This window comes from Arvicola amphibius, chromosome 12 (assembly GCF_903992535.2).
Source record: "Arvicola amphibius chromosome 12, mArvAmp1.2, whole genome shotgun sequence".
In the NCBI taxonomy this organism is placed as follows: Eukaryota; Metazoa; Chordata; class Mammalia; order Rodentia; family Cricetidae; genus Arvicola; species Arvicola amphibius.
Window position 1 is genome coordinate 45,924,654 of NC_052058.2, and position 24,445 is coordinate 45,949,098.

At 39.2% G+C, this 24,445-nt stretch overlaps 1 protein-coding gene across 3 annotated transcripts in view; it reads right to left on the reverse strand.

Moving 5' to 3' along the window:
* Positions 1 to 24,445, reverse strand: part of Slc4a7 (solute carrier family 4 member 7) — an 88,258-nt gene that overhangs the window by 55,184 nt on the left and 8,629 nt on the right. For all 3 annotated transcript variants that reach the window (XM_038348679.2, XM_038348677.2, XM_038348678.2), the window contains exons 2-3: positions 5,411 to 5,492; positions 1,107 to 1,253 (exon numbers count right to left, since the gene is read on the reverse strand). In XM_038348679.2, coding sequence (XP_038204607.1) covers positions 1,107 to 1,253; positions 5,411 to 5,492 — 229 coding nt within the window. The remainder of the gene's footprint in view (positions 1 to 1,106; positions 1,254 to 5,410; positions 5,493 to 24,445) is intronic.

Genomic DNA, 24,445 nt, shown 5'->3' on the forward strand with positions numbered 1-24,445 from the left:
CTAGAAAACAGTTCCTAGGCAGTCGGTTCAGGCAAGCACTGAACTTATCCTTCTTGTCTCTTCCCACAATTAAGAGCCTGTGCTATGTGCTATCCAGAGACCAAACTACTGTCTTACAAGTTTTGTCCAACCAGAGAACAGTTTCAAAATGCAATAGTTATCTCCCTCCATGTTATTGGTCAGGAAGCCCCAGGGGTACTGAAACAACACAGGCTACTGCAACAGTTCTTGGTTGTCAACCAACTGAACATAGAATCTTACTGCTGAAGACACCACAATCTTTGGTGACCAGACATAGAGAAATCAATCTTCAACTGTTGACTATCTTAGTCATATTAGACACTGAATGCTGTACTGACCTACAGGGAGAGGTAGACTCACTGGTGTACCAGTGCCATGACTGATACGGGATGATGTAGGGGTGGGGGAATGTGTGTTACTGACATTAGCACAGCCATGTCAAGGACCCCAATGCCTTAGTCCCATGAGAGTGGCAAAGCCTTCGCTGGGTCTGCATGCAAGTGTTGAGAGTGTATGCAGAAAATATCCACTGTAGCTTTCTGCCCTCTCCAGAGTGAAAGGATATAAAACAACTCTAATTTAAAAGCTAAATGACAAGAACCAGTTTTTATATTCAAAGTCTTAAGTAAAAAGAAAACAAGGGTCTCACTACCACCATGAGCACATTTATATCAATGAAATCTTAAGTTACTATGGGGTGAGAAACAGTGCAGTGGCAGCATGCTTACCTAGCATGCACAAAGGCCCTGGACCTATTTACCCAGAAGACAGAAAGAAGGGATGGAAGAGCAGAAGGGAAGGAAAAGGGAAGGGACAGGGAAGAGAGATGAAGAAAAGAGAAGAAATAAAGATGAGGAAAAAAAATCCTGGTGGCCCATGCCTATGGTGCCTGCATTTAGAAGACTAATAAGCCTGAGGCCAGCTGGGCTGCTCAGAGAAGCCTTACCTCAAAAGACAAAACAAAAATGCCCCACTTTTATTGGCCTCCTCCCAATGTGTTAAATTATTTCATAGGAATGAAGTGAAAAACATAATACTTCTTAGAAAAAAAGTTCAGCCATCAGTGAAGGGCAACTTCTTCCTACCATAAGAAGGAGACTCCCGTCCATCTTCTTTATCTGAGTCTTTGTCTTTTCTTCTTCGATGGTGATGTTTGTGCCCTCGATGCTTGTGACGCCGACGACCCTCTTTACTAAATGGTACGTGAACACCAACATATACAGCTCGGTGGCCTAGTAAAAGTTTTTAAAGTATATTACTGCTTTTTACCAAAGTCCAAGTATGACAGTCGAGAAAGCACATCACATTTTAGAAACAAAGAATTACCTATAAGCTCATGAAGTCAACAATGCGGTCTTCAATGGTTTAAAGTACTACATGTTACAGCAGAACATTGAACTACTTACTGATAATTAAACTGGCCATATAGATTACTAGTGTAAATATCAGTTTGTCATCTAAATAATCAAGAAAAGCTAGATATACCATACAATAGAGATAAATTTATGCTGCCTTAAAAGGGAGTGGTGACATATATAGCTATAATCCCAGAACTCATGAAGTTAAGACAGGAAGAATTAGATTTCATGGTAAACCTAAGCTTTAAAGAGATAAGAAGCAGGCAAACAAAAACTATATTCTTATAAAAAATATAAACAAAAAATACATGTTTATGTATATACACACAAACACCTATATACATATGTATTCAACCTACATTCACGGCCAATTCAAGTTAGTAGACATTCTTAATACATTTCTTAAGGGTTATTAAGTACCTCATATATTAATCATAATATACTAACATTCAAGCAAATGTTTATTTACTATTATTTCATTGTTTCAAAGATTTTTTAAAATTTGAATCAGAACCCAACATCCACATGGCAGTTCATAACCATCTGTAACTCCAGTTACAGGGGTTTCAAAACCTCTTCTGATCTCTGTAGGCACCAGTATGCATATGATGCAACACATACATAAAGACAAAATACATAAACAACTAAATACACACAGAGAGAGAGAGAGAGAGAGAGAGAGAGAGAGAGAGAGAGAGAGAGAGAGAGAGAGAGAGAGAAAAGCAGGTAAGACTTTATAACACCTTACTGTTTACTTTTAGAATAAGTAAAGCCATGGGGAAAATATAATCCTTTGTACTTGATCACACAAAGACGCACAAGGGTAGTCTCTATTTTGTGCACTAAATGAAATGAACTAGTTACAGAGCTAACCACACTGTGTCCACTACTAAAGCAACAACTGGTTTCTTCAAATGTTTGAACAGCTCACTACTGAAGTTGTATTGTTGTGCTGAATACAGAGATGTGGCTACAAATTCAAAAAAAATAGGCAATTATGGAAAAATGACAGAGTTGCTTTTTGCCTTTATATACAAAATAAATAATATGCTGAAATATTAGGCTAACAATATTATTTTCATAAAAAATATCCTAAGATGGTCAGGAAATTAATACTTTAAGAAACTCTATCCTTAGGTGAGATTTTCTGTTCTCATTTTAGCTTTTGAGACAGGGTCTTGCTAGACTAGCACTAAACTCAAAATCCTCCTGCCTCTGCCTGCATGTGGGGATTACAGGAATGTATCACCATGCCTGGCCTCTTGCAAATTTGCTGACTCAGTAAAATTTTGTTTTACTTTCCAAACCAATACTGTTGCCATGTGTCAGTTGTCAAAATATTAGTGTCAATCAAGTAATGTAGCTGTGCCTGGTGGCACAGTCCACCATCCCAGCACTTGGGAGACTAAAGCTGGACTGTAGGCCAGACTGATATATTGGCTACTTTTCTCATGCTGCCTTTCTGGATGCTAAGATCAAATACATGATCAGCAACATTTACAAAGGAGAATTTATTTCAGCTTATTTTGAGGAGATATAGAAGTCCATCAAATTCAGTAAGGCATGACAGCAGACACACTGTGCTCTTACTCTAATCTTGACAGATCAGGAAGCAAAATTGGGAATTCAAAATCTCTGCTAGCATTCTCCTTTTTCCTTGCCACCCTCCTGTCTTTCTTTGTTTCCCCTTTCTTTCAGTCTGTGATTTCAGGCCATGGGACAGTATCACTCACCTCAGAGGTAGGTTTCCCTCTTCAGTTAAAGCTCCCTAGAAACACCCTCACAGAGAAGCCCTCAGGTGTAGATACTGCGTGATTCTGATGCTGGTCAAGTGGACAGTGAAGACTAACCATCAGACCTGCTATTTAGTGAGGTCCTGAGCAGACTGAGCTACACGGCAAGGCCTTGTCTCAAAAAACAAACAGATACACTAAGTAACTGAGCAAGTTTTAGAGTAAAAATAACCAGACTTCAAGAAACACAGAGAACTTACTAGTTAAAATATCTCTAAGAACTCTACCTAACATATTAAGAACTTGACACACCTCTATAGAAATCAAAACTTGATTATTAGAAAAACTATATTAGAAATCACAAATTTATTTATTTTTATTTATTTATTATTTATTATGTATACAATATTCTGACTGCATGTATGCCTACAGGCCAGAAGAGGGCGCCAGACCCCATTACAGATGGTTGTGATCCACCATGTGGTTGCTGGGAATTGAACTCAGGACCTTTGGTATAGCAGGCAATGCTCTTAATCGCTGAGCCATCTCTCCAGCCCCCGAAATCACAAATTTAAAACATAATTATTCAAGGTTTCTTCAGTGACGACAGGCATGTCTTGGAACTAAAACTTGGACAGTTGTAGAGCAATAGCATGCAAAGACTGAACTTAATACGTTTAAATGGCTTACTGTACTTATGTGAATTATATCTCACTAAAGTAAAAACTGTAAGTAAACTCACTGATCTGAGAATTTTATTTTAGTGGAACTGTAACTGAAGTGTCAACTCCTACCACTGTGTGCTAAGATCACAATCCCATAGGTCCAACTAGCACTTGGCACACCAACCCAATATACCAAGATATAAATAAATTCTATTGAGTAGCAAAAGGCTAGAAAAGTAAAAAATATACTAAAACTCAAGGATCTAAAGACAGTCTTACTATTTCTTTGTATCCTCTGATACAATACATGTAGTATTCTTAAACTTGTATGTCATTTTTAGCCAGGCATGTTAGCTCACAAAGACACAAGCCTAACACTCAGGAGGCAGAGGTAGAAAATTCAGGATAAAATGCAGAGGACTCCATCTCTTTCTTAACAGCAACAGGTTAAGAACCTGATACAGGGTCAGGCAGTAATGGTACACGCCTTTAATTCCACACTTGGGAGGCAGAGGCAGGCAAATCTCTGTGAGTTCAAGGCCAGCCTGTCCTACAGAGTGAGTTCTAGGGCAGGCTCCAAAGCTACACAGAGAAACCCTGCCTTGAAACCCCATCCCAACCCACCCCACCCCTCCAAAAAAGAGTCTGATAAATGACTGGCAAATTTTAATAAAGTGTCTATGAAAACTTTGCCACAAACACCAGTTTAGTGAAATTTCCACATTAACTCACCAATAAGTGATATCATATCCATAGACTTGCTGTACAGAGATGGGTATTGCAAACTGAGCACCCTGCACAAAGCATACACCCACTCACTCCTCCTCCACTGTCACTGTCATGAAAACTAGGTCAGAATGAGAAACCCACATGGATTATAGGAGACTAGGGAGACATACTAACTGGGTCCTTGGAACAGAAAAGGCCATTAATAGAAAAATCAATGAATTCCAAATAAAAGCTGCAGCTTAGGAAACTAAGCAAATCCTTTTCGAGTTATTCAGAGTTAACTTTTGTATTTTCACAAATGGTACAATTTCACAAATAATATTCTTAACATTAGATGAACCTGTATAAGGTACATGCAGAAATGTTCTGTACTGTGTATGCTGACATTCTGTAACTCCAAAACTATTTCTGAAACATAACAAAGAAGACAAACTGTTTAATAGGATCTCTTCCCATGTAGGAGGACAAAGAGCTCGTCTGCTGCACAGTTCTAAGTGCTGGTCACTGCAGCACCACTAAGCACTGATGACAACTAAGGATGCTCAGCCAGTGCACCAGGAGTGTGGGGAAGGGACGAGCGCATTTTGTGATCATTACCTTTCATTCTTCCTAGTAATCAATGAGATGGGAAAGGCTCTATGAACTCTTATCTATGCCAATAATTCAACAAAAAATAAACACTCAGGATAATAAACACCATAGGTAAGAATATGTTCTACAATATTATTCATTGTGCTACACCAGAGAAGTATTCAGTGATCTTCTAAACAAACACTGACTACAACAATGTTTCCAGAAGCAGGAAGAACTTAGAACTTAAAAAAAAGTAAAACTTAAGAATACTGGCAGGCATCAGCTGGTCATCTCCCTGCTAAGCTTAAGAAATTATTTTAAATAAACTTACTTTCTAGTTCTTCTTTTTCAAACTTGGTGTTCACGGTTGAGCTAGTTTTGCCAAGATCTACAACAGCTTCTTCATCAGGACCCTAGAAGAAAGACATTCTCCTTTACTATAAACCAATGCACACAAAAACTGCATCTTTTAAAAAGTGTTTACAGGAACTTTTAAAATTCACAGTTATATTCTTATAGTAAGAATAAAATCAGCAAAGGGCTGTAAACCATTTTTTGAAATACTAAATTTATCCTCAGTAAAATATACACAGGACCAAAGGGGGTAAAAGCAAATCTTATGTGAAAGGAATGCTATCTTAAGTGTCAGAGTGGAATGCTTGTTTTGACATTTGCCCCGAAAACAACGATTGCCGTGGATTACAGATAAACGCAAAACTGTCAAAAATGAGTGGTGAGGTCAGTATATAGAACCATTTTTACTTGTAAGTTAACAAACAGCTAGTAAAAGTTAGAACACTTTATTTCCAGATACAGGAAAGGTCAAAGTGGTAACCTCTAGGGAAATTCTGGCTTATGATATGAAAACTCAATCTTATTCATACTGCTCCCTCCCCAGCTCTACAAAAATATAACCTGTTAATGTTTGTGTTACAGAACAGTTTGGACCATTTAAAAAGAAGCTTGATATTTATACCAGCTTTCTCAAGTCCTAACAACTTTAACAGAACATTGTGATCACCGTCATCTACACAGGATAAATGCATTTGTACAACTCTGTCAACACATGCAAACAGGTAACACACCCTTCATCTCTCAAATCCTGGTTCTGGGTTTGAGCAGAACTACATGCAGCTCTCTGGAAAGGTTTGCACAACCTTCTGCAATACTGGTCTGCAGTATATGGCTTTTCCGTGCACCCACAATAAATTGTCTATTAGTTTTCCCCAAATTCTCACTCTCTAAACTCAGGACCAGAGTTGGTCTGCTTGAATTTTTCAAATAAATTTCTTACTAGCTCAACTTACTATCCAATCCATTAAATTCAGCATCAGACATAGAACCAGGGAAATACAAGTTTTCTGCTATCCAGACATACTTTCTAAACTAGACACCCAAAGAAAACCTCAAATAGATCTCTGTATATGGACGGCGTTCAAGTTAATTTGAAGAAGTTAGATGACTCGCTAGGGTTCTACACTTTAACAGGAACTGAGAAAAAGACACCAGTTTGTCTGGTTACTCTACATTCTCCAGACTTCCTTAGAAATGGGGCCAAAGTCAAAAACAAAACGAGGCCCTAAAACATAAAACAGCTCAAGAGTGAGAAACTACAAAATCCAACAGAACATCCCACTATTAAATCAAACTTCAAGCTCCAGGAATTGGTAAAATCTAATGAGTTTCTGGCCAAAGGAGACCCAAGGACAACCTCACACAACCCAGCCTATCGCCAAAGTTTTTAGTTGCTCCCATTACTGAAGGCAGCACTTACACACCTTATTGTACACTGAGAAGTTGAGCTGGTGCCTAACTAGAGTCTTCATTCCTACTACTAGTGCTCATGACACTGGAAGGTTCTCTGTATGCTACCAGAGGAGAAAGGGAAACACCAAGCCAACTACAAACCCTTCCATTGACAATGGTGAACTGCCTGGAAGATGCACTGGTGTAATCGTTGCACAAAGCTTGTAGGAGTAATCAACTACTATCTGATGGACTTAAGACCCACTACATGTGATAGAATCCATATGCAACACTGCTTGGGTAGCCAGGAACCTGAGAGGACAGAAATCAGGGGAAATCCAAATGCTACTACTGTTCTTCTAAAGGAATGTAGCCAACAAAATGACTCCTAGTGATAGTCTGCTATACTCATAGAGCAGCACCTTATTTTTTGTTTGTTTTTGGTTTGGTTTGGTTTGGTTTGGTTTGGTTTTTCATGAAAGCACTTCTCTGTGTAACAGTCCTAGCTGTCCTGGAACTAGCTCCTGTAGACCAGGCTGTCCTCGAAACTCACAGAGATCCATCTGCCTCTGCCTTCCCGAGTGCTGGGATTAAAGGCGTGCGCCACCACCAGCGGTTTGATCAATGTCTTATTCAGCCATCACTGTTCTTGTAGCACATGGGAACAAATACTCACAGCTGGACAATGTGCAGAGTAAGAGACCTCAGAACACTCAGTCCTAAAAGGGATGTTTCCATCAAATCCCTCCCCCACTCAGAGCTCAGGGAACACTGCAGAAAAGGAGGTAGAAACTGTAGAAGAACCAGAAAGGATGGAGGACACCAAGGAAACAAAGCCTTCTAAACACATCAGGACTGAGAATTATGAGACAAAGATCTTTCAAAAATGCCACTGAGTTTGTTTTGTATTAGTCATCAACTGCTTGGCGTGGGTTCTGTCCTTAATAGGGGTCTGTATACCCAGTAAGACTCTGTTGGGGAAAACAATTATTCCTTTGTGAGAGGTTATCAATTAGAGATATTGGGTTAGGTATAGGGCTTGTGTCACCTCCTCCTCTGTCTTAGGCCGATGAAGGCCCAGTGCATGCTGCCAGCCTTTGTGAGTTCACATACACACCAATCCTGCAATTGACAAGTTCTCTCCTAAACCCAAGGCCAAGGTTTAGTCCTAAGAGGCAACACACTGTCCACACTAAAGGGATTAACTGCTCCCATCCAAGCTTTCCCTTACACTGTACAACTGCCAGGATAAGAAATATTACAACTGACTCTTGGCCTCAAACCAACACAGATCTACTGACATGTACAGATGCATTAACAAAGCCAATCAGTTTACACTAAAAATACTCTATGAAAAATACACGTCCACTATCTACCATTTATTCCATTTTTAGCTAACACTTACTTTACTACTACATTGAGTTAAAATATGCATATTCTACCATTTTAAATATTTGTCAGAGGAAAATACTTCCACCTGTGCAAACAACAACAACAACAACAACAACAACAAAACAACAGACTCCTCAGAGGATGTAACTGAAAACCCTCTTTACTGATTTATTCAGCCTATTCCTGTGAGACTACACCCTAAGACTTCCTTCCATTCTCAATGCAGCAGGTTCTTGTTTTCTTCTTCGACAAGGTTTCAATGTATAACCCTGGTTGGCCAAGGACAGGCTGATCTCGACTTCACAAGGACCTGCCTGTCTCTACCCCCTGCACCACACCAGACCCAGAATTTCTACTTATAAAGAAAAAAGAAAAGAAACAAAAATAGGTCACTTGTATTACTTGAACTAAGAAATACAACAAATACTTTGGGTGGAAAAGACCTATAGGCTGGGAAGGTAGCTATGGGTTTAATACACACAGAGAGAGAGAGACAGAGAGAAACAGAGAGTAGGGGGAGAAAAATTGAAAAACTATAAGTAGGTTTTGGGGTAGCAAAGACCTCTAATACCAACCAACAGAAACAGGAGACTCTTGAAAGATTTTAGGATACCAACTGAGTTCAAGACTACCCTGGGCTACAAAAACAAACAAACACCCTGAAAGATCTAAATACCTAGTTAGGAAAGATCTCAAGGACATATTATTTAGTGAAACAACAAATCTGCAGTTATAAATAAAATTACATGTATTTTAAAATCAATTAAACCTGTTCTGTTCCCAAATGTTTGTTTTCTGGATGTTTATTTCTACTTAGTAATAAGCGAAGAAAAAGGCTTGATGGAATCTGCACCAAACTCTTAACTGCTCAGAAAAATGTGTCTGAAGAAAAACTAACTCCAAATATCTAGTTGCTACTACATTTCTCAAATGTAACTAGCATAACAAAATAAAATTTTGTTACTAAGTTTCTGACAGTTCTGGTACTGAACCTAGGACCGTGCACATGTTAGGCAAATGCTCTGGCATCCAGCTATATCTCTAATCCCAAGAGGGGGAGGTGTGTGTTTAACTCCACAACCCAGACTAGCTTTGAACTAATGACAATCCTCAAACTCCTACGTGCTAGAATTAAAAGTATGAGCCATCAAAACTGGCTGAAAGTTAAAATCTTTTAAATATAACAGTATTACAGACAGAGGGCTCGGCATGCGTCTATATAGTAGTGTAGCTAACATGAACAGTGCTGGGTTCAGTGCCCAGGATTGTACACACTAGGTGCAATCCCAGCACTTGGAAGGTAGAGGCAGGAATATCAAAAGTTCAAGGGTCACCTAAGGCTGCATAGGGAGTTCCGGGTCAGTCTGGGCTACATGGGACCCAAAAACAAAAACAAACAAAACAAAAACTTACAGCATTTAATGACCAAAGGAGGACAGGAAACAAATGTATTTCTCTCTTTCCTAGTTTTTCAACTGTGAAACATGAGTAGTAAAGACAGCATCTGTTGTAACCGCCAGCATTGTGTAGGCTGTGCAAATTGGCCATCTGGCTGTATGGGAAGAAACACAACTGAAGTACACAGGGTACATTTGGCCACAGACGGAAACCCCCAGAACAAAGGCACTGGGTATTTGAAGAGAGTAAAAACTTCTCCTAAATGCATGGCTTTTAGATGAGATTGTTTGGGAATAATGCTTTATACCATTTTAATGCACAGAAAAACTATTATTGTATGCAAAATATATGTTCTTTGTAAAAGTTGTCATGACAATCCATGTGTATATTAAATGTTTATAATGTGAGACATGAAACTGCTCACTAGGGACACACTAACGAGCAGGACCTAGCAATCCTAGTAGCGTTTCATCTCCTATATGACATTTTTTAATAATAACATTTCAATGTTAATTGTTTTTTAATTTTCACATAGAAAAGACCCTTTCAACATTTTTATCTCTAAGAACACAATAGTAAACAAAGCCAGCAATAGCTAAGAATGACACTGGCATAATATTACTTGCAACATCTACCTAAATAAATAATGAAATGTCACAAGAAAAACCAAAAACACAAAATTAAAAAAACATCCAAATTACATCTATGCAAGTCATGCTCAATCTAATCTTAATCTTAATTCAACTCTGGTGCCATTTCTCTTAAATTCACAAGTACCACTGTAATACAACATAAAATATAATATTAATTATCCATAAGGCATACAGATATCTTATTCCAGAATGAGATTAAATATTCTATACATGAAGTAACAGATGTCCAAGATTATTTATTACAACAGTGCTTGTAATAGGAAATGCTAGAAACAACTTAGGATTCCTTGATAAAGGAATGGCACAATAAAGTGTGTTACACACAGAAGAATAACATAATATCTTCAGGACTAGAGAGAATCAAACTTTAGTACTGATATGATTTGGGTTCATTTTTCTTCCCCCATGTTTTGCTTGTCTGTTTGGGGACAATACCTCTATCTATACCCCAGGCCGGACTGGAATTCATATGCAACCCAGGAAAGCTTCCTGTCTTAGCCTTCTGGATGCTGGGAAGCAGGTGTAAGCCACAACACCTGACTTATTCATCTATATATCTGACTTTTCTTGTGCCATGACATTATGCTGGAGTTGGAAATTTACCTAAAGACAATCCAAGTTTGAACAAAAAGTCTCCAAGGGGAACAACAGAAAGGAAATGTAAAGAAACAGAAAGTATGAAACAGGGAAACTGGAGAGAGCATGAGACAAACCCTGGAAGGAGAAGTCCTCAGCAACAATGAGAGTTTAGGCACGTGACACAGGACTACTACTGTCTCTAGCCAGTTCAAAAACCTCTCTGGGATTCAGTGTCAAATTTTAAACTTTAAGTATTTCACTCTTTTTACTAGGCAGATATACTCACTCCAAGATTTAACCAATACAGACTTGCCAAACAGGAATGCATTAGGAGACAAATATGTACAAATTAACAGAGATAAAATTTTTAAGTAATTTTTTTAATTACTGATATTAGTCTAGCATAATGGCTCATGTCTGTAATTCTGGCATGAGAAGCCAAGACCAACAGTCATCACGAGTTCCATCCTGGACTATACAGTGTATCCAGGACAGCCTAGGGTACAGAGAGAAACACATTAGTACACACCTGTAATTCCATCAGTCAGAAGGCAGAGAACTGCCACAAATTTGAGGCCAGCCTGATCTAGTCAGTCAGGTACACATAGTAAAATCTTGTATCAAACACACACACACACACACACACACACACACACACACAACTTGTGTAACTACCTCTTTATTACAGAAAACCAGAGTGGGATGTGAGGAAGTCTACAAAGATTTACTGAATGCTTTCAAGGTCTACAAACCAGGTGTGGTGGCCCCAAACTGCAATCCCCCAAACTGGGAGGCTGAGGTAATTGGACTGCTGGAGTCCCAAGGTTTGGCTATAGTATGAAACTATGTCATACAAAAACAGAGGGGAAAAAGAAGAGGAGGACATGGGTAAAGGAAGAGAGTAAAGGAGACGGGGGGGGGGGGGGGGGGGGGGAGGGAAAAAGGGGGGAGAACAAGCCTCACTTCCTTAAGGATTTGGAACTAAAACTCATTCTCTTAGCAAACAGCCAGGTCACAATTTGAGTATTACACCACAAATGGGCATGTGCCAGTGAAAACTGAGTAACTCAAATTTCCAACTTATTGGTTAAGACATGACTCTCCACCAAAGAAAATCTGGAGGCAAAGGAATGATCTTATGAAATCCTGACAAATGAGACTACACAGACGTCTACGTGGAACACGCTTTGCTTTTCCAATTCAGTTTTCATTCTTTCTTTCTTCTAATCTAAAAGAGGAAAGAAATGCACTGCCAATAAAAGAGCTACAATGAAAAGCCAAGTCTCCTGAGTGCCATTTATGCAAATTCTTGATTCACTAAACTATAGATCAAGGTCACCTGTCGCATGTACAGCATTTCCTACACAATAACACCACTCGAGGAATCACTGAATTATCTCTCAGGCTGAATAATAAATCACAAAAGACAGTAACCACTTCTGGTTTGTTTTCCGCTGAGTTCCCAGTATCAAGCAGGACCTGAGCCCTGGGAAGTCCTTATTCAATGTGCTGAATTTCAGTATCTCAAGGTATAAGTCACTATTAAAAATTTATAAAAATTAAAAAACTTAAAGATCCCTTCTTGGTCGTGGGGTGTGAGGACTGAAGAGATGGCTCAGGGGTTAAAATTATTGGCTGCTCTTTCAGATGACCTAGGTTCAATTCCCAGAACCCACGACAGCTCACAACTGTGTATAACTTAACTTCCAGGACCCAACAGTTTCATAGAGATATACATGCAGGCAAAATACCAAAGCATGTAAAATAAAATTTTAAAAAAAATTCTCTAAGGACTAGAGAGGCGGCGTAGCAGTTAGGAGCACTTGCTGCTCCCCCAGAGGATCGTATGGGGGGGGGGGGCGCTAACAACTACTTTGTAACTCTAGCTCCAGGGAATCTGATGCAGGTACCTCAACTTACATGTACATACCCATATGCAGGCACACACACCTACACATAATTAATAATAATAATAAATCTTTTAAAGATCCCTCTTAAGCCCTGAGCATAAATATGATACTTTAAAATATAAGTCTATTTATGCTTTTAAAAGCCCAGAATTAGCATAAAGTCAAAATTCAATTTACAAATAAGAATCCTAGTAAAAAAATTATTCTTTTTACTAAAATTACATGCTATAACTAAAATTTCTCTTAGTCATTTCCCTTGCCGAAAAGAGAACATTTACAACATATACTTTTCTTGGTCAAATTATCAAAATGAGACATATTAAAAGGCACAGTATGAAGGAAAACATGCAAAAATTACTTAGACTGTATCATAAGCCTAGTATAAGAGCTTTTGACACCAAAAGCTTGCAAGATCCAGTATTAAAAGAGACATCAGAGAGCCCCATTAGAAATTTATTTTTCTATCATCACACGTGGCTATAATCCAAGCAATTCTGATTATTGACCATGTAATTACAGCTATCAAACATTTCAGCTTCCATGCATGCTTAACATGAGATGATTTCTTCCCAACTATCCCCACCACATAACTTTTTAATTATTTCTTTTATTTTTGAGATTATATTGCAATTACATCACCTCCTTCCCATTCCTCTCTCTAAACCTCCCATTTGCCCTTCCTTAAAAAGAAGTTTGGGAGTGGGAAGACGCTGCAGATGTCCCTAACACTACCCGGACTTTACCCTTCAGTTCCACAACCAAGGACAGAGGGATGAAAACATTCTAAGCCAGTGTTGACTGAGTCCCACATTTCTCCAGGATACACTATTAAGCTTTAAAAAATTACAGTTTATCTGTAAATAAAACCCAAATCCTAACTAATAGGTACCTACATGTAACTTCCTTGCCAGCCGGAATCTTTCCATAGTAATACTGACAGGACAGAGCTTGTTCATGACAGTGCGGTAAATCCCAACAAGAGTCCAGGGACAGCAAGGACACATCTGATTTAGGTCACTGCGCTTTATACAGATGAACTCCTCTAAGTTGCTTTTATGGCACAGCCAATCACTGTCTTCTATGTTGCCTAATCTTCCAAGCTGATAACCACAACTTACAAGGGGTCAGGGCACTAACCAGATCTGGACCGCAACAGACACATTTAGAAACACTCAAAGAAGCCAGGTGTTTCTGCAATCCCCGCACAAGGGAGACGGAGGCAAGAGAAGGAATTTAAGGCTGATGTCTACTACACAGTGTTCACGGCTAGCTGGGGAGGGTGCCAAGAAATTTTATCTTTAAAGCAAAGTGTAGGGAAGAGAAAGGGAGTGAGCCAGAAAAGAAAAGATGAACTCAAAGAAAACTGCAATCCATTTAAAGGAAGTCTATCCACAACACTAGAACAAAGGGAGCACATCCTAAGAACCCTGTGTGGCTATTTAAGTGTATGTGTGTGCCATATTGTACTTTCCAGTAAGCTGGTGACCAGTAAGCTGGTCACTGAATTTCAGCAAACCCCAAATGTAGCATGGCGGTCGGGCAGCAATGGAAAATAATCAAATTAGCCTTATCCGAAATAATCAGTTTTAATAAAGGGAAAAAGTGGGATACACTTACAAAGCCAAGGTTTCAGCGAAGTAGAGAGCCAAGCGGGAGGAAACAGGGGCGCCTATCCCAAACCTGGTTCTTTTTAAAGGTACCTTTTTCCCCTGGAGCAGCCACGCCCCTCAAAGCAGGGATTGGTCAGCTGCCCCAACACCCAAATTCTTTTATTCAGAGAGAACTTGTTTCTGAGGATCACTAAATTTATACCAAATTACCACCAACTACATTACTAATACATTACTAATAAAACTGACAGTCACATTACAATCTCTAACAACTGGAAGGGCAGGCAGAAATAAGCAGCACAGCCCCAGGACCAGGACCCTTCCGTACTCTTAGTACTGGAGACTTCAAGGGGTCTTTGTTAGTAAGAGTTATATCTACTTTTACCATAGTAGAATTAAAACTCAAAAAAACTACAGCGTTTCTTTAGAAAACAATAAAAAAAATACATGGTAATTTATGTAACACCTTTTTTTGCTTTGGTTTGGTTTTGGTTTTTCTACATAAGGTTTCTCTGTAGCTTTGGAACCTGTACTGGAACTCACTAGGTAGACCAGGCTGGCCTCAAACTCCCAGAGATCCACCTGCATCTGGCTTCCAAGTGCTGGGATAAAGGCATGCACCACCACCGCCCGGAGCTATGTAACACCTTAGTGAAAGTAAGTGTATCAAAAACAATCCAAACTTCTGTGAGGACAACTTTGTGTTCTTGTTTGATTGAAAAAGTTCTCCCTATGTCGACCAGGCTGGCCTCAAACTTGTAATTCTCCTGCTTCTGTCTCCCAAATGTTGGGATAAAAATGGTATGCCACACAGAGCAAATACTCTTTTCAATTAGCAGTGGAAATTCCTCTTTAATACTAATTAATTCAACTCATTTCTGAAACGTTAGTTGCAATGTGAAACCTGAAACAACTTCAAATGAATATTCCACATACAGTTATCAAACCCCACTTGTATATGTATTCTTTTCTGGTCTGTTGTTCTGGTGCGTGTCTGTGAGAGGCGGAGAAAGAAAGTCCCTCACTAAATCAAATCTGCCATTTTGTGTAGACTGGATGGCCAGTGAGCCTCCACAGACCTGCTGGTCTGTGGACCAGACACCAAGGTCACAGGCACACACCAGCTGTTTCTATGTGGGTGCTGGGGACCCACACTCAGGACTTCATTCTTGAATAGCATTCATGCTACCCACTGAACAATCTCCCCAACCAGTTTTCATTTTTTTTGAGACAAAGGATTCTACAGACTAAAATGCTAGAAGTCATATAAATCTTCCTTATTAAACTTTCCAAGTGCCTCCACTCTGGATTTTGTAATTTGAATGGTTATCACGTGTCTTTCTAAATGTCATATTTCATGACATGGTAAGAAAAATAAAGACTCATGTTTGTCAACAAAACCATCCATTTGTGGCTAAGACCAAATATTAAGAAATGTCAGTGTCAGGTTGGCAGACACAAGTTTTCCAAATTTGCCTGAAAGCCCAGGTTATTATTATTATTGCTTAAAAACAAAACAAATAAAAAATAGTATAATTGTCTTACTGAAGATAAAGGCTGCCTTCATTATGTCTGAGGAAACATCTACCATGTGCCACACCATCAGCAGCCCAAGTGGAAATAAGTGCTGCATGAGAAAACAACGAGAGTGATATGCATGCATTCAGTTCTCAGCCCAAGTACACAAAGTCATTCATTAATCCATATACCCATCTATTTAGGAAGCCAAGTCCTACCTCTTTGCTGGACTACACAGACATTCTTAATTTCACAAGAGTTCTTTCAGGTACCATGAACTCGGTCACTATTCAAATCAAGGACTAGACAATGTCAAAGCCACAGTGTTCCAACACATCAACCGTCCTCAAAGTTAAAGCACTTTATCCTAATAATGCTACTTGCTCATACATCTTGCTCATACATCTCATGGGGTAATTTTAAGAAAATAAATTATTCAATCACAAAAAATATTCACTTAATTACTCTTCAATACTGTAAATCAAGTAATTCAGTAACAGCTAATAATATTAAAAGTATTACCATAAAAAGCAAAAATGATAGCATGGTAGAAGGTCTGCAAAAATATAATAAACATGGATATTTGATCTTAATTTGATTTCTACAGCTAAGTTAGAAGGAAATGGTTGTAGAAAAACAATCCATGGGGCTGGAGAGATGACTCAGAGGTTAAGAGCATTGCCTGCTCTTCCAAAGGTTCTGAGTTCAATTCCCAGCAACCACATGGTGGCTCACAACCATCTGTAATGGGGTCTGGTGCCCTCTTCTGGCCTGCAGGCATACACAGACAGAATATTATATACTAAATAAATAAATAAATAAATAAATAGATGGATGGATGAATGAATAAATGGATGAATGAATAAATGAATAAATAAATAATATTTTTAAAAAGACTAATAAAAAAAAGAAAGAAAAACAATCCATGTAAACCAAATGAAGAGTTGCTTCATTTACTACACACTTCAGTAAGCACAAGGCCAGACCACATCCTCCACACTGAAATAAGTTCACTTGACTTATTTCAGTTTTCATCACCACCAAAATTCAGGCCTCACCAGAAGTCTCCTGCCTAATGGCTTTGATTGGAAACAGGAAATTTTCTTCTTATATTGTATATAGGGTAAGCAAAGACAACTCCTCAAGACCATTTTTAAAGCTGTAACAAATGCTCATAGTACTTCAAAAACTATACTTTGACGTAAGTACGAATGAGGATAGCATCGTATCTGGCTGATTTTCTTAAGAGTAATATAGCTCGGGCCAAGGTAAAGACTTTGCTAACATTCAGGAGGCCTTAGGCTCAATCTTCAGCACTGCAAATACAGCAATAATACTATTTCATACTTAAATGTCAAAGACAAAAACAATATAAATTCAACTTACATTTGCATTGAGAAATGTCAATTTAGTTACAATGTTTATAGTACTTGTCTAATGGTTGTGTTCTCAGAATTGAAAGAAACCTACAGGCTCAGAAGTAAACAAAAGCTACAGGTCTCATCAAACACTTCAAATAAATAAGAATCACCAGGCCCATCCTCAAGGTTAATCCATACTGCTGGGCTGGCTAAGCTGCCTTATGTTGTGCATGGGTATAGCCTGTGTCCTGTCTCAGTGATTCAGCAGCTCTGAGTAATCTGTCACCTACAGCTCTGTAAGAAATCCCAATAAATTCACTGCTTCACTAAGCTAGATTCGGTAAAATAATTTTTTGGGTCTGTCATCAGTGCCCTACCTGATGTGAACATCTCCCCAAGAAAAGTCATACAACAATATTTAATCTAAAATGCTGTTATCATATTAGGCTACATTCGGCTAGAAAATTTTACCTAGGAAATTAAAAGGTAACCTGGTAAGGACAAACTCCAACTCATTTAAATATAATTTTAAAAAGTTACTAGCCAGGTGGTGGTTGTGCACACCTTTAATCCCAGAACTCAGGAGGCAGAGACAGGTGGATCTCTGTGAATTTGAGGCCAGCCTGGCCTACAGAACGAGTTCCATGACAGACTCCAAACTCTGTCTCCAGACAAAATTTAAAAAACAAAAAAGTTAAACTAGGGGATACAGGCAGTTCGGCAGTTAAGTACACTTGTAGCTCTTCCAGAGTCCCAAGTTCAAACACTAGCATTCACGGAGGGCGGCCTACAACAACCTGTAACCACAGTTCCAAGAGATGCTATCCTCCTCTGAGCTTCTTAGACAAGACCCCATACACACACACACACACACACACACACACACACACTCACACACGTACACATTCTCTCTCACACATACACATACTCTCTCACACATACACACACTCTCTCACACACATACTCTCTCACACACACACTCACACACACACACACATTCTTTCTCACACACATACACACACTCTCTCTCACACACACATACACACACGCACACACGCAGCTTTAAAATAAAAAGTCAAACTAGATCTGCACAAGAGCAAGCCAATTCTCTCACACACATACTCTCTCTCACACTCACACACACACACATTCTCTTTCTCTCACACATACACACTCTGTCTCTCTCTCTCTCTCTCTCTCTCTCTCTCACACACACACACACACACACACACACACACGCACACACGCAGCTTTAAAATAAAAAGTCAAACTAGATCTGCACAAGAGCAAGCCAATTAGCTTTCCAGCATGGATGGAGGGGGCTCATAAGATTCAACTCTGAGCTGAGGAATAAGAGAGGGAGGGAGGCACTTTTCTTCATGGTCAACTACTAGGCTGCCCACGCTCAAGTGGATGGCCCCACAACCACACACATGCAGGCAGCATCAACTGGACTCAATGGTTATAAAGAAGAGGACGATGAGGAGGAGGAGAACATGAAGGTTAAGGAAGTGTTAGGAAGATGCAGAGGAAGTTAGAGGGGCATTGGTATTAAGATACACTGTATATATGTATGAAATTGTAAAGAACAAATTAAACATATTATAAAAATAATGGTCAAAGGGGCTAGAGAGGTAACTTAATGGCTCACTGGTTAAAAACACTTGCCAAGTAAGCCTAAGGACCAGAGTTCAGATACCAGCAACCACATAACAAGCCAGATGATCAGTGCATCCCTGCGGCCCCAGCACCAAGAAGGGTAGGTGGACAAAGGATGATCACTGCAGTTTGCTGGCTTCCAATCTAGGTGGGGAGTAGGGAGTGTATGACACAGCTGTAGGTTCAGGGAATGAAAGAGGACACTCAATGTCACCTTCCTCTAGCCTCCATGTACACACACAGGCACAAACACATGAGTACACCCCATATTAAGATACATATACACACAAAATAACAACAAGAACAACAAAAAAGTCAAACTATGGATTGGGGAGGCAGTTTAGTGAACAAAGTGCTTTCTGCAAAAGCGGGAAGCCCCAAATCTAAACACCCAGCAGCCATGTAAGAGCCAGGCAGGCATGGCAGCTGCCTGTGATTCCAGTAGTGAAGAGGAACTGACCAGGGATCCCTGGACTCAAGCTTGGTAGCCAGACTAGCCACAAAGGCAACTTCAGGTTTAGCAAGAGACTTTGCCTCAATAAAGAAACTGTGGAGCAATCAAGGAAGACATTTGACATCAACTTTGAGTATCTGCATGAGCACCCAATATACATTTGAACATAGAGCAACAATTCAGGGCCAACCTGGGCTATATATGCATGCATGTATGTATGTGCTTAATACAGTAAACTAAGATAAACTTACTCTGACTTTCCTCTTTTGACACTTGTTTTCTTGACTCTATGACTCTTGAATCAAATCCTTTGGAACAGAGATACTTAATCTCAGCATTAATGACATTTTGGTCTATGCACTACTTTGCTTTAGCAGGTTATACAACGTAGGTCATCACTTATTTGGATTTTACTTAACAGATGCCAGAAGCACGCGCGCGCACGCGCACACACACACACACACACACACACACACACACACATTAGGATAAACTAAATTACCTGTCAAATGTCCATTGGAAGGTAAAAAGATACCTCAAGCCCACCCACAATGAATTTCACTACTTTGGAAATAACCAGGAAGTACTACTATTTTAAAGATCTACCTGGTTTTTCCTCAAAAATAGTATGAAGATGTACATAATCAAACGTAAAGCAACCTTTCCAAAAAAAAAAAAAAAGACCCAAACACATCTTGAACTTGAAGATTTACTCAATTTACTGAATATACTTGTTTTCCAGAGCACAGAAATATTAAGTGCGTGCACATAAATGATATTATGTATTCCTATTGTTATTTTAATAAAATACTTTTAGGGCTGGAGAGATGGCTCAGAGGTTAAGAGCATTGCCTGCTCTTCCAAAGGTCCTGAGTTCAGTTCCCAGCAACCACATGGTGGCTCACAACCATCTGTAATGAGGTCTGGTGCCCTCTTCTGGCCTTAAATCATACACACAGACAGAATACTGTATACATAATAAATACATAAAAAAAAATAAAATACTTTTAAAGACATAAAAGTGGGCTGAAAACTTTTCTATGGGCTTCCAAATGGTACAGCATAAGTCTTCAGGACTTGGTCTACTCAATTCTCACATATGAAATAACTGTCAAAACCAGAGTGCTCCTACACTAATCCATACAGACCTACCAAACATACCATAAAGTCATTGGTTCTTGTCTCTGCACTTTGCTTTGACTCAAACTGCTAAGGATACACTGAATCCTAAGACAGGATTACATATATGTAACACTAACACTATGGAGACTAAAGCAGAACCATTGCTAACTCAAAATCATTAAAGTATCAGTACAACCAGGGCTACATGGGGAAGATTCTGTCTCAACACAGCAACAAAAAATAACTGTTGTGAGGCCTAGAACATCATATATACCAAACTTAAATGACATTCTCTTCTCTACATTTACCTCAGTAAACAAGACACTCTTTTAAAAAAAAACTTATTTATTAATTATGTATACAGGGTTCTTCCTCCATGTATGCCTTCATGCCAGAAGAGGACACCAGATCTCATTACTGATGGTTGTGAGCCACCATGTGGTTGCTGGGAATTGAACTCAAGACCTGTGGAAGAGCATCTTGCCAGCCCAAGACACATCTTATTTAGTTGGCCTGCTTAGGAGAAACATAACTATTGTCCAGTGCTTTCCTATTATTTTAGTCAAATGCCAAAACCAGTGGTTAGGCTGCCTAAGGATCTCAAGGCAGCCTGCTTCTCCCTTTACTTTCTCTCATCATCATATTCAAGCCTCTACTTTCAGTGGCACGGAAAGTGTAATTTTCTTGTTGGCCTCCAGCTTCCACATAAAGTCTCTATAGTTGCAGGGGCCAGCACCGGCTGTTCCCCCATTTCACATTCACAGCTCTCAGAAAGAACCCAAGCCAAACTCTTCTCCAAAACAGACTGCGGTTCACTTTATTTATTTGTGCATATGCATATTCTGCCTAAATGTATGTCTGTGCACAGCATCACATGTAGGCCAGGAGATCCTCGAGAACAGAAGTTACAGGGGTTGAGAGCTGCCATGGATGTGCTTGGAAGAGCAGTGAGTGCTCATAGCACTGAGCCATCTCTCCAGCCCCTCAGTTGTTCTCAACTTATTTTAGAGTTTGAATAAAGTTTGATATTGAAGAAAATGAATTCTATTCTTTCTTCTTAGAAAAAGGCACCTGTCTCATAGTTCCTACAGATTTTCTAAATGAGTAACCTCACCTGCACTCACATCTCCCAAATACTTTATGAAATTCCTTTCATTATACCATTCTCCCGTTTTATTCTTTATGTATCTTTGAAGACAGCGCCTCACTATGTAGCCCAGATTGGCCCCAAGCTGGCAATCTTCCTGACTTGGTTCTGTTTCCTTCCCATTCTTTAACTCTGCCTGTTTATTCTCATAAAACTCGCCATTGTGTAAACATAGGAGGAGGAGCAAAAAAATCACCCACACCCAAATACTTGGTCCGATGACCTCCGAGTTGCTTTTCTTTCCCTCCTCATTTCCTCTGAGTATGAATTCTGTTGCTAACATTAGGGCCCCACACAGGCTAGGGAAGACTAGCCCTGAGCTACAGCCCTGCCTCCTTTTCACTGCCTGTGTCTCAGTTACTGTCTCAGTAAGCTGCCCAGAGTGGCCTTGAACTCCCTCTGGATCCCAAATGGGGATTTGCTTGTTATGTTCCTGCCTCAGCCTCAAAAATAGCTGGGGTTACAGGACTATGCCACCAAACCCAGCCAGGAGGTATTTATTTTAGCTACAAAAAATATGTATTCTTAGAGAATATGGAAAAATACTGGGAATATGTTTGGGATTTCTGCACTTTGGAGAATGTTAAATAAAACATCTAACCAAGTATTTGCTAAAATTATAACAAATGTGTTTGTTAATTTGAATTGGGTTGTTAAAATAAATGTCCAAACGAAGTGTCAAAGAGTAGCTTTGCCGTAATTGGTACAGATCTGCCAGTTAACCTGCGCAGCAGTTTGGCAATGCTTTAATGTGAATTCTTATATTATCACTATTTCATAACTTGTATTTCCTATCTCTGTAAGAAAACAGAAATTCTGTAAGGCTACTAAGCAGGCTTCTCTTGGTTTCTCTACAAGAACCTTGCTTAAACTTTGGAAAGCACAGAATTCTTTGTGGAATCCCAGAAATGGTGACCAAACACTACAAGCCAACAGGAAAGGGGCTCAGGGAACAGCTGCCGCTAACATCTCATCTCTATGCATTTCTTTCTCAGGCACACCAGAAATCACAATTTGTGCTGGCTCCAGTCTCCTTTGTTTTCTCAGCAGAGTCTCTACTCTGGATCCTTCTATATAATGTTAAAACGGTAGATTTTAATGAAACAAACCAGTCAAATAACCGTGTTGTAGCAGAATGCATAACCCCAGCCAGGTATTCACGCCTGCAATCCTACACTTGAAACTGCAGCATACAGAAGGATACGAAGGTGTGTTGGCTGCCAGGAGCCATCTGCTGGCAGCAACAATGTCTGAAATTGTGAATGTGCCTCCTGGATTGTGCTATCTCTGAATTTTATATTATTTTGAAAAGGTTTGTAAGAACTTGTGATCATTTTTCAAATTTTCTATTTCTCAATAAAACAGCTAGACAAAATAAAAGGTTGAATGAGAATTAACTTTATTCTGAAGCAATCCCAAATTCTTAGCAAAAGGGAGATCAAGTCTCCCATATACAAAAATAATCCTAAGGAAAACTATATCCTGCAGGTATGACATGTGCAAAAATACCCACGACAGCGCCCCTGACAACTGGAGTAGGAGGAGCACGATCCTCCTAGAGGCCCCACTGAGGAGCGCACTATATGGCTAGGGGCAACTGCATTCACAAAGTGTCTGCAAACCCCAAATCACAAAATCAAAAGCAGACGGACAAAAGGTGCCTACTATATAGTAAGTCTAAAGATGGAGCAGAACAGCAGTTTCAGCATTTCCGGCACAATGCAACAGCTGTCATCTAATCTGAGCCTGGAAATGCTTCTTGTACATGAAAGACCCATACTCTCCATAAAGCAAAAACCACACAAGTAAAATACACAGTTCCCAAAAACTTAGAAACATTTAAAACTGGTGAAACTTGATTTCTATTTTCCTGGTGTTTAATACTTATCACCTACTTAAATAAAGCCTGACCTCAAGTTAAATCAAAGACAATGCTCAGGTGGCCATGCTGGGGTCCAGCACTAGGAGGGCTGAAGCAGAAGTACTGAATTCCTGGACAGTGCCACCAGTAATGCCTGGGAAATGAAGCAGTAACATTTACCTCAAAACAAAGAAAAAATTCAAACACCTCAGAGTATAGAACTTGCTATAATCCCAACACTCAGGGAGGTTATGCATAAATTCAAGGCCAGCCTGAGCTACAAAACAAGTCACTATCTCAAAATAACAACAAAAAGGAACCTTCTTTAGGCTTTGTCTAAAGGAATTATATAGTATCTGAACTACACTAAGGCTTACATTCAACACAAACATAAAAATAATGAAAAGAAAAATAACTTCAAGAGATGGAAAAATTTTTCCCCCAAATGTTAACTCTAAAAACCTGGTTAAATGGAAATCATTTCCACCGGCTGAGTTCTAACTCCCGTCTTAGAAGAGACAGATGTAACAGCACATGGTCTGTGTAAAACACAGGCCCACACCATTCAGATTCATGCAGTGCTCAAGGTAAATGGTGCCACTGGCAGCAAAACCAGGAACAGAATGTGACCAGTGTCCCCTACAACTGTGTCACTGTAATTTTAGCAAATGCCAATTCACCTGGATTAATTATTTGTTTGTTGAGTTATTTTTCAGGATGTTGGAGATCTAATTGCAGGCCCTTGAGCACCTGAGGCAAGTGTTTTTCCACTGAGCTACATACATCCCTAGCCCTTGAACTTAAAAATATTATATCTTACTCATAATTTAAATAACTTAATATTATTTAAACATTTAAAAATATTTATGAATCTTAAATATATTGTGAATAACTTTAAAACATTTATAAATCTTAATAAAAAGTATTTTCACAAAAAGAAAATCTAGGTTTAAGAA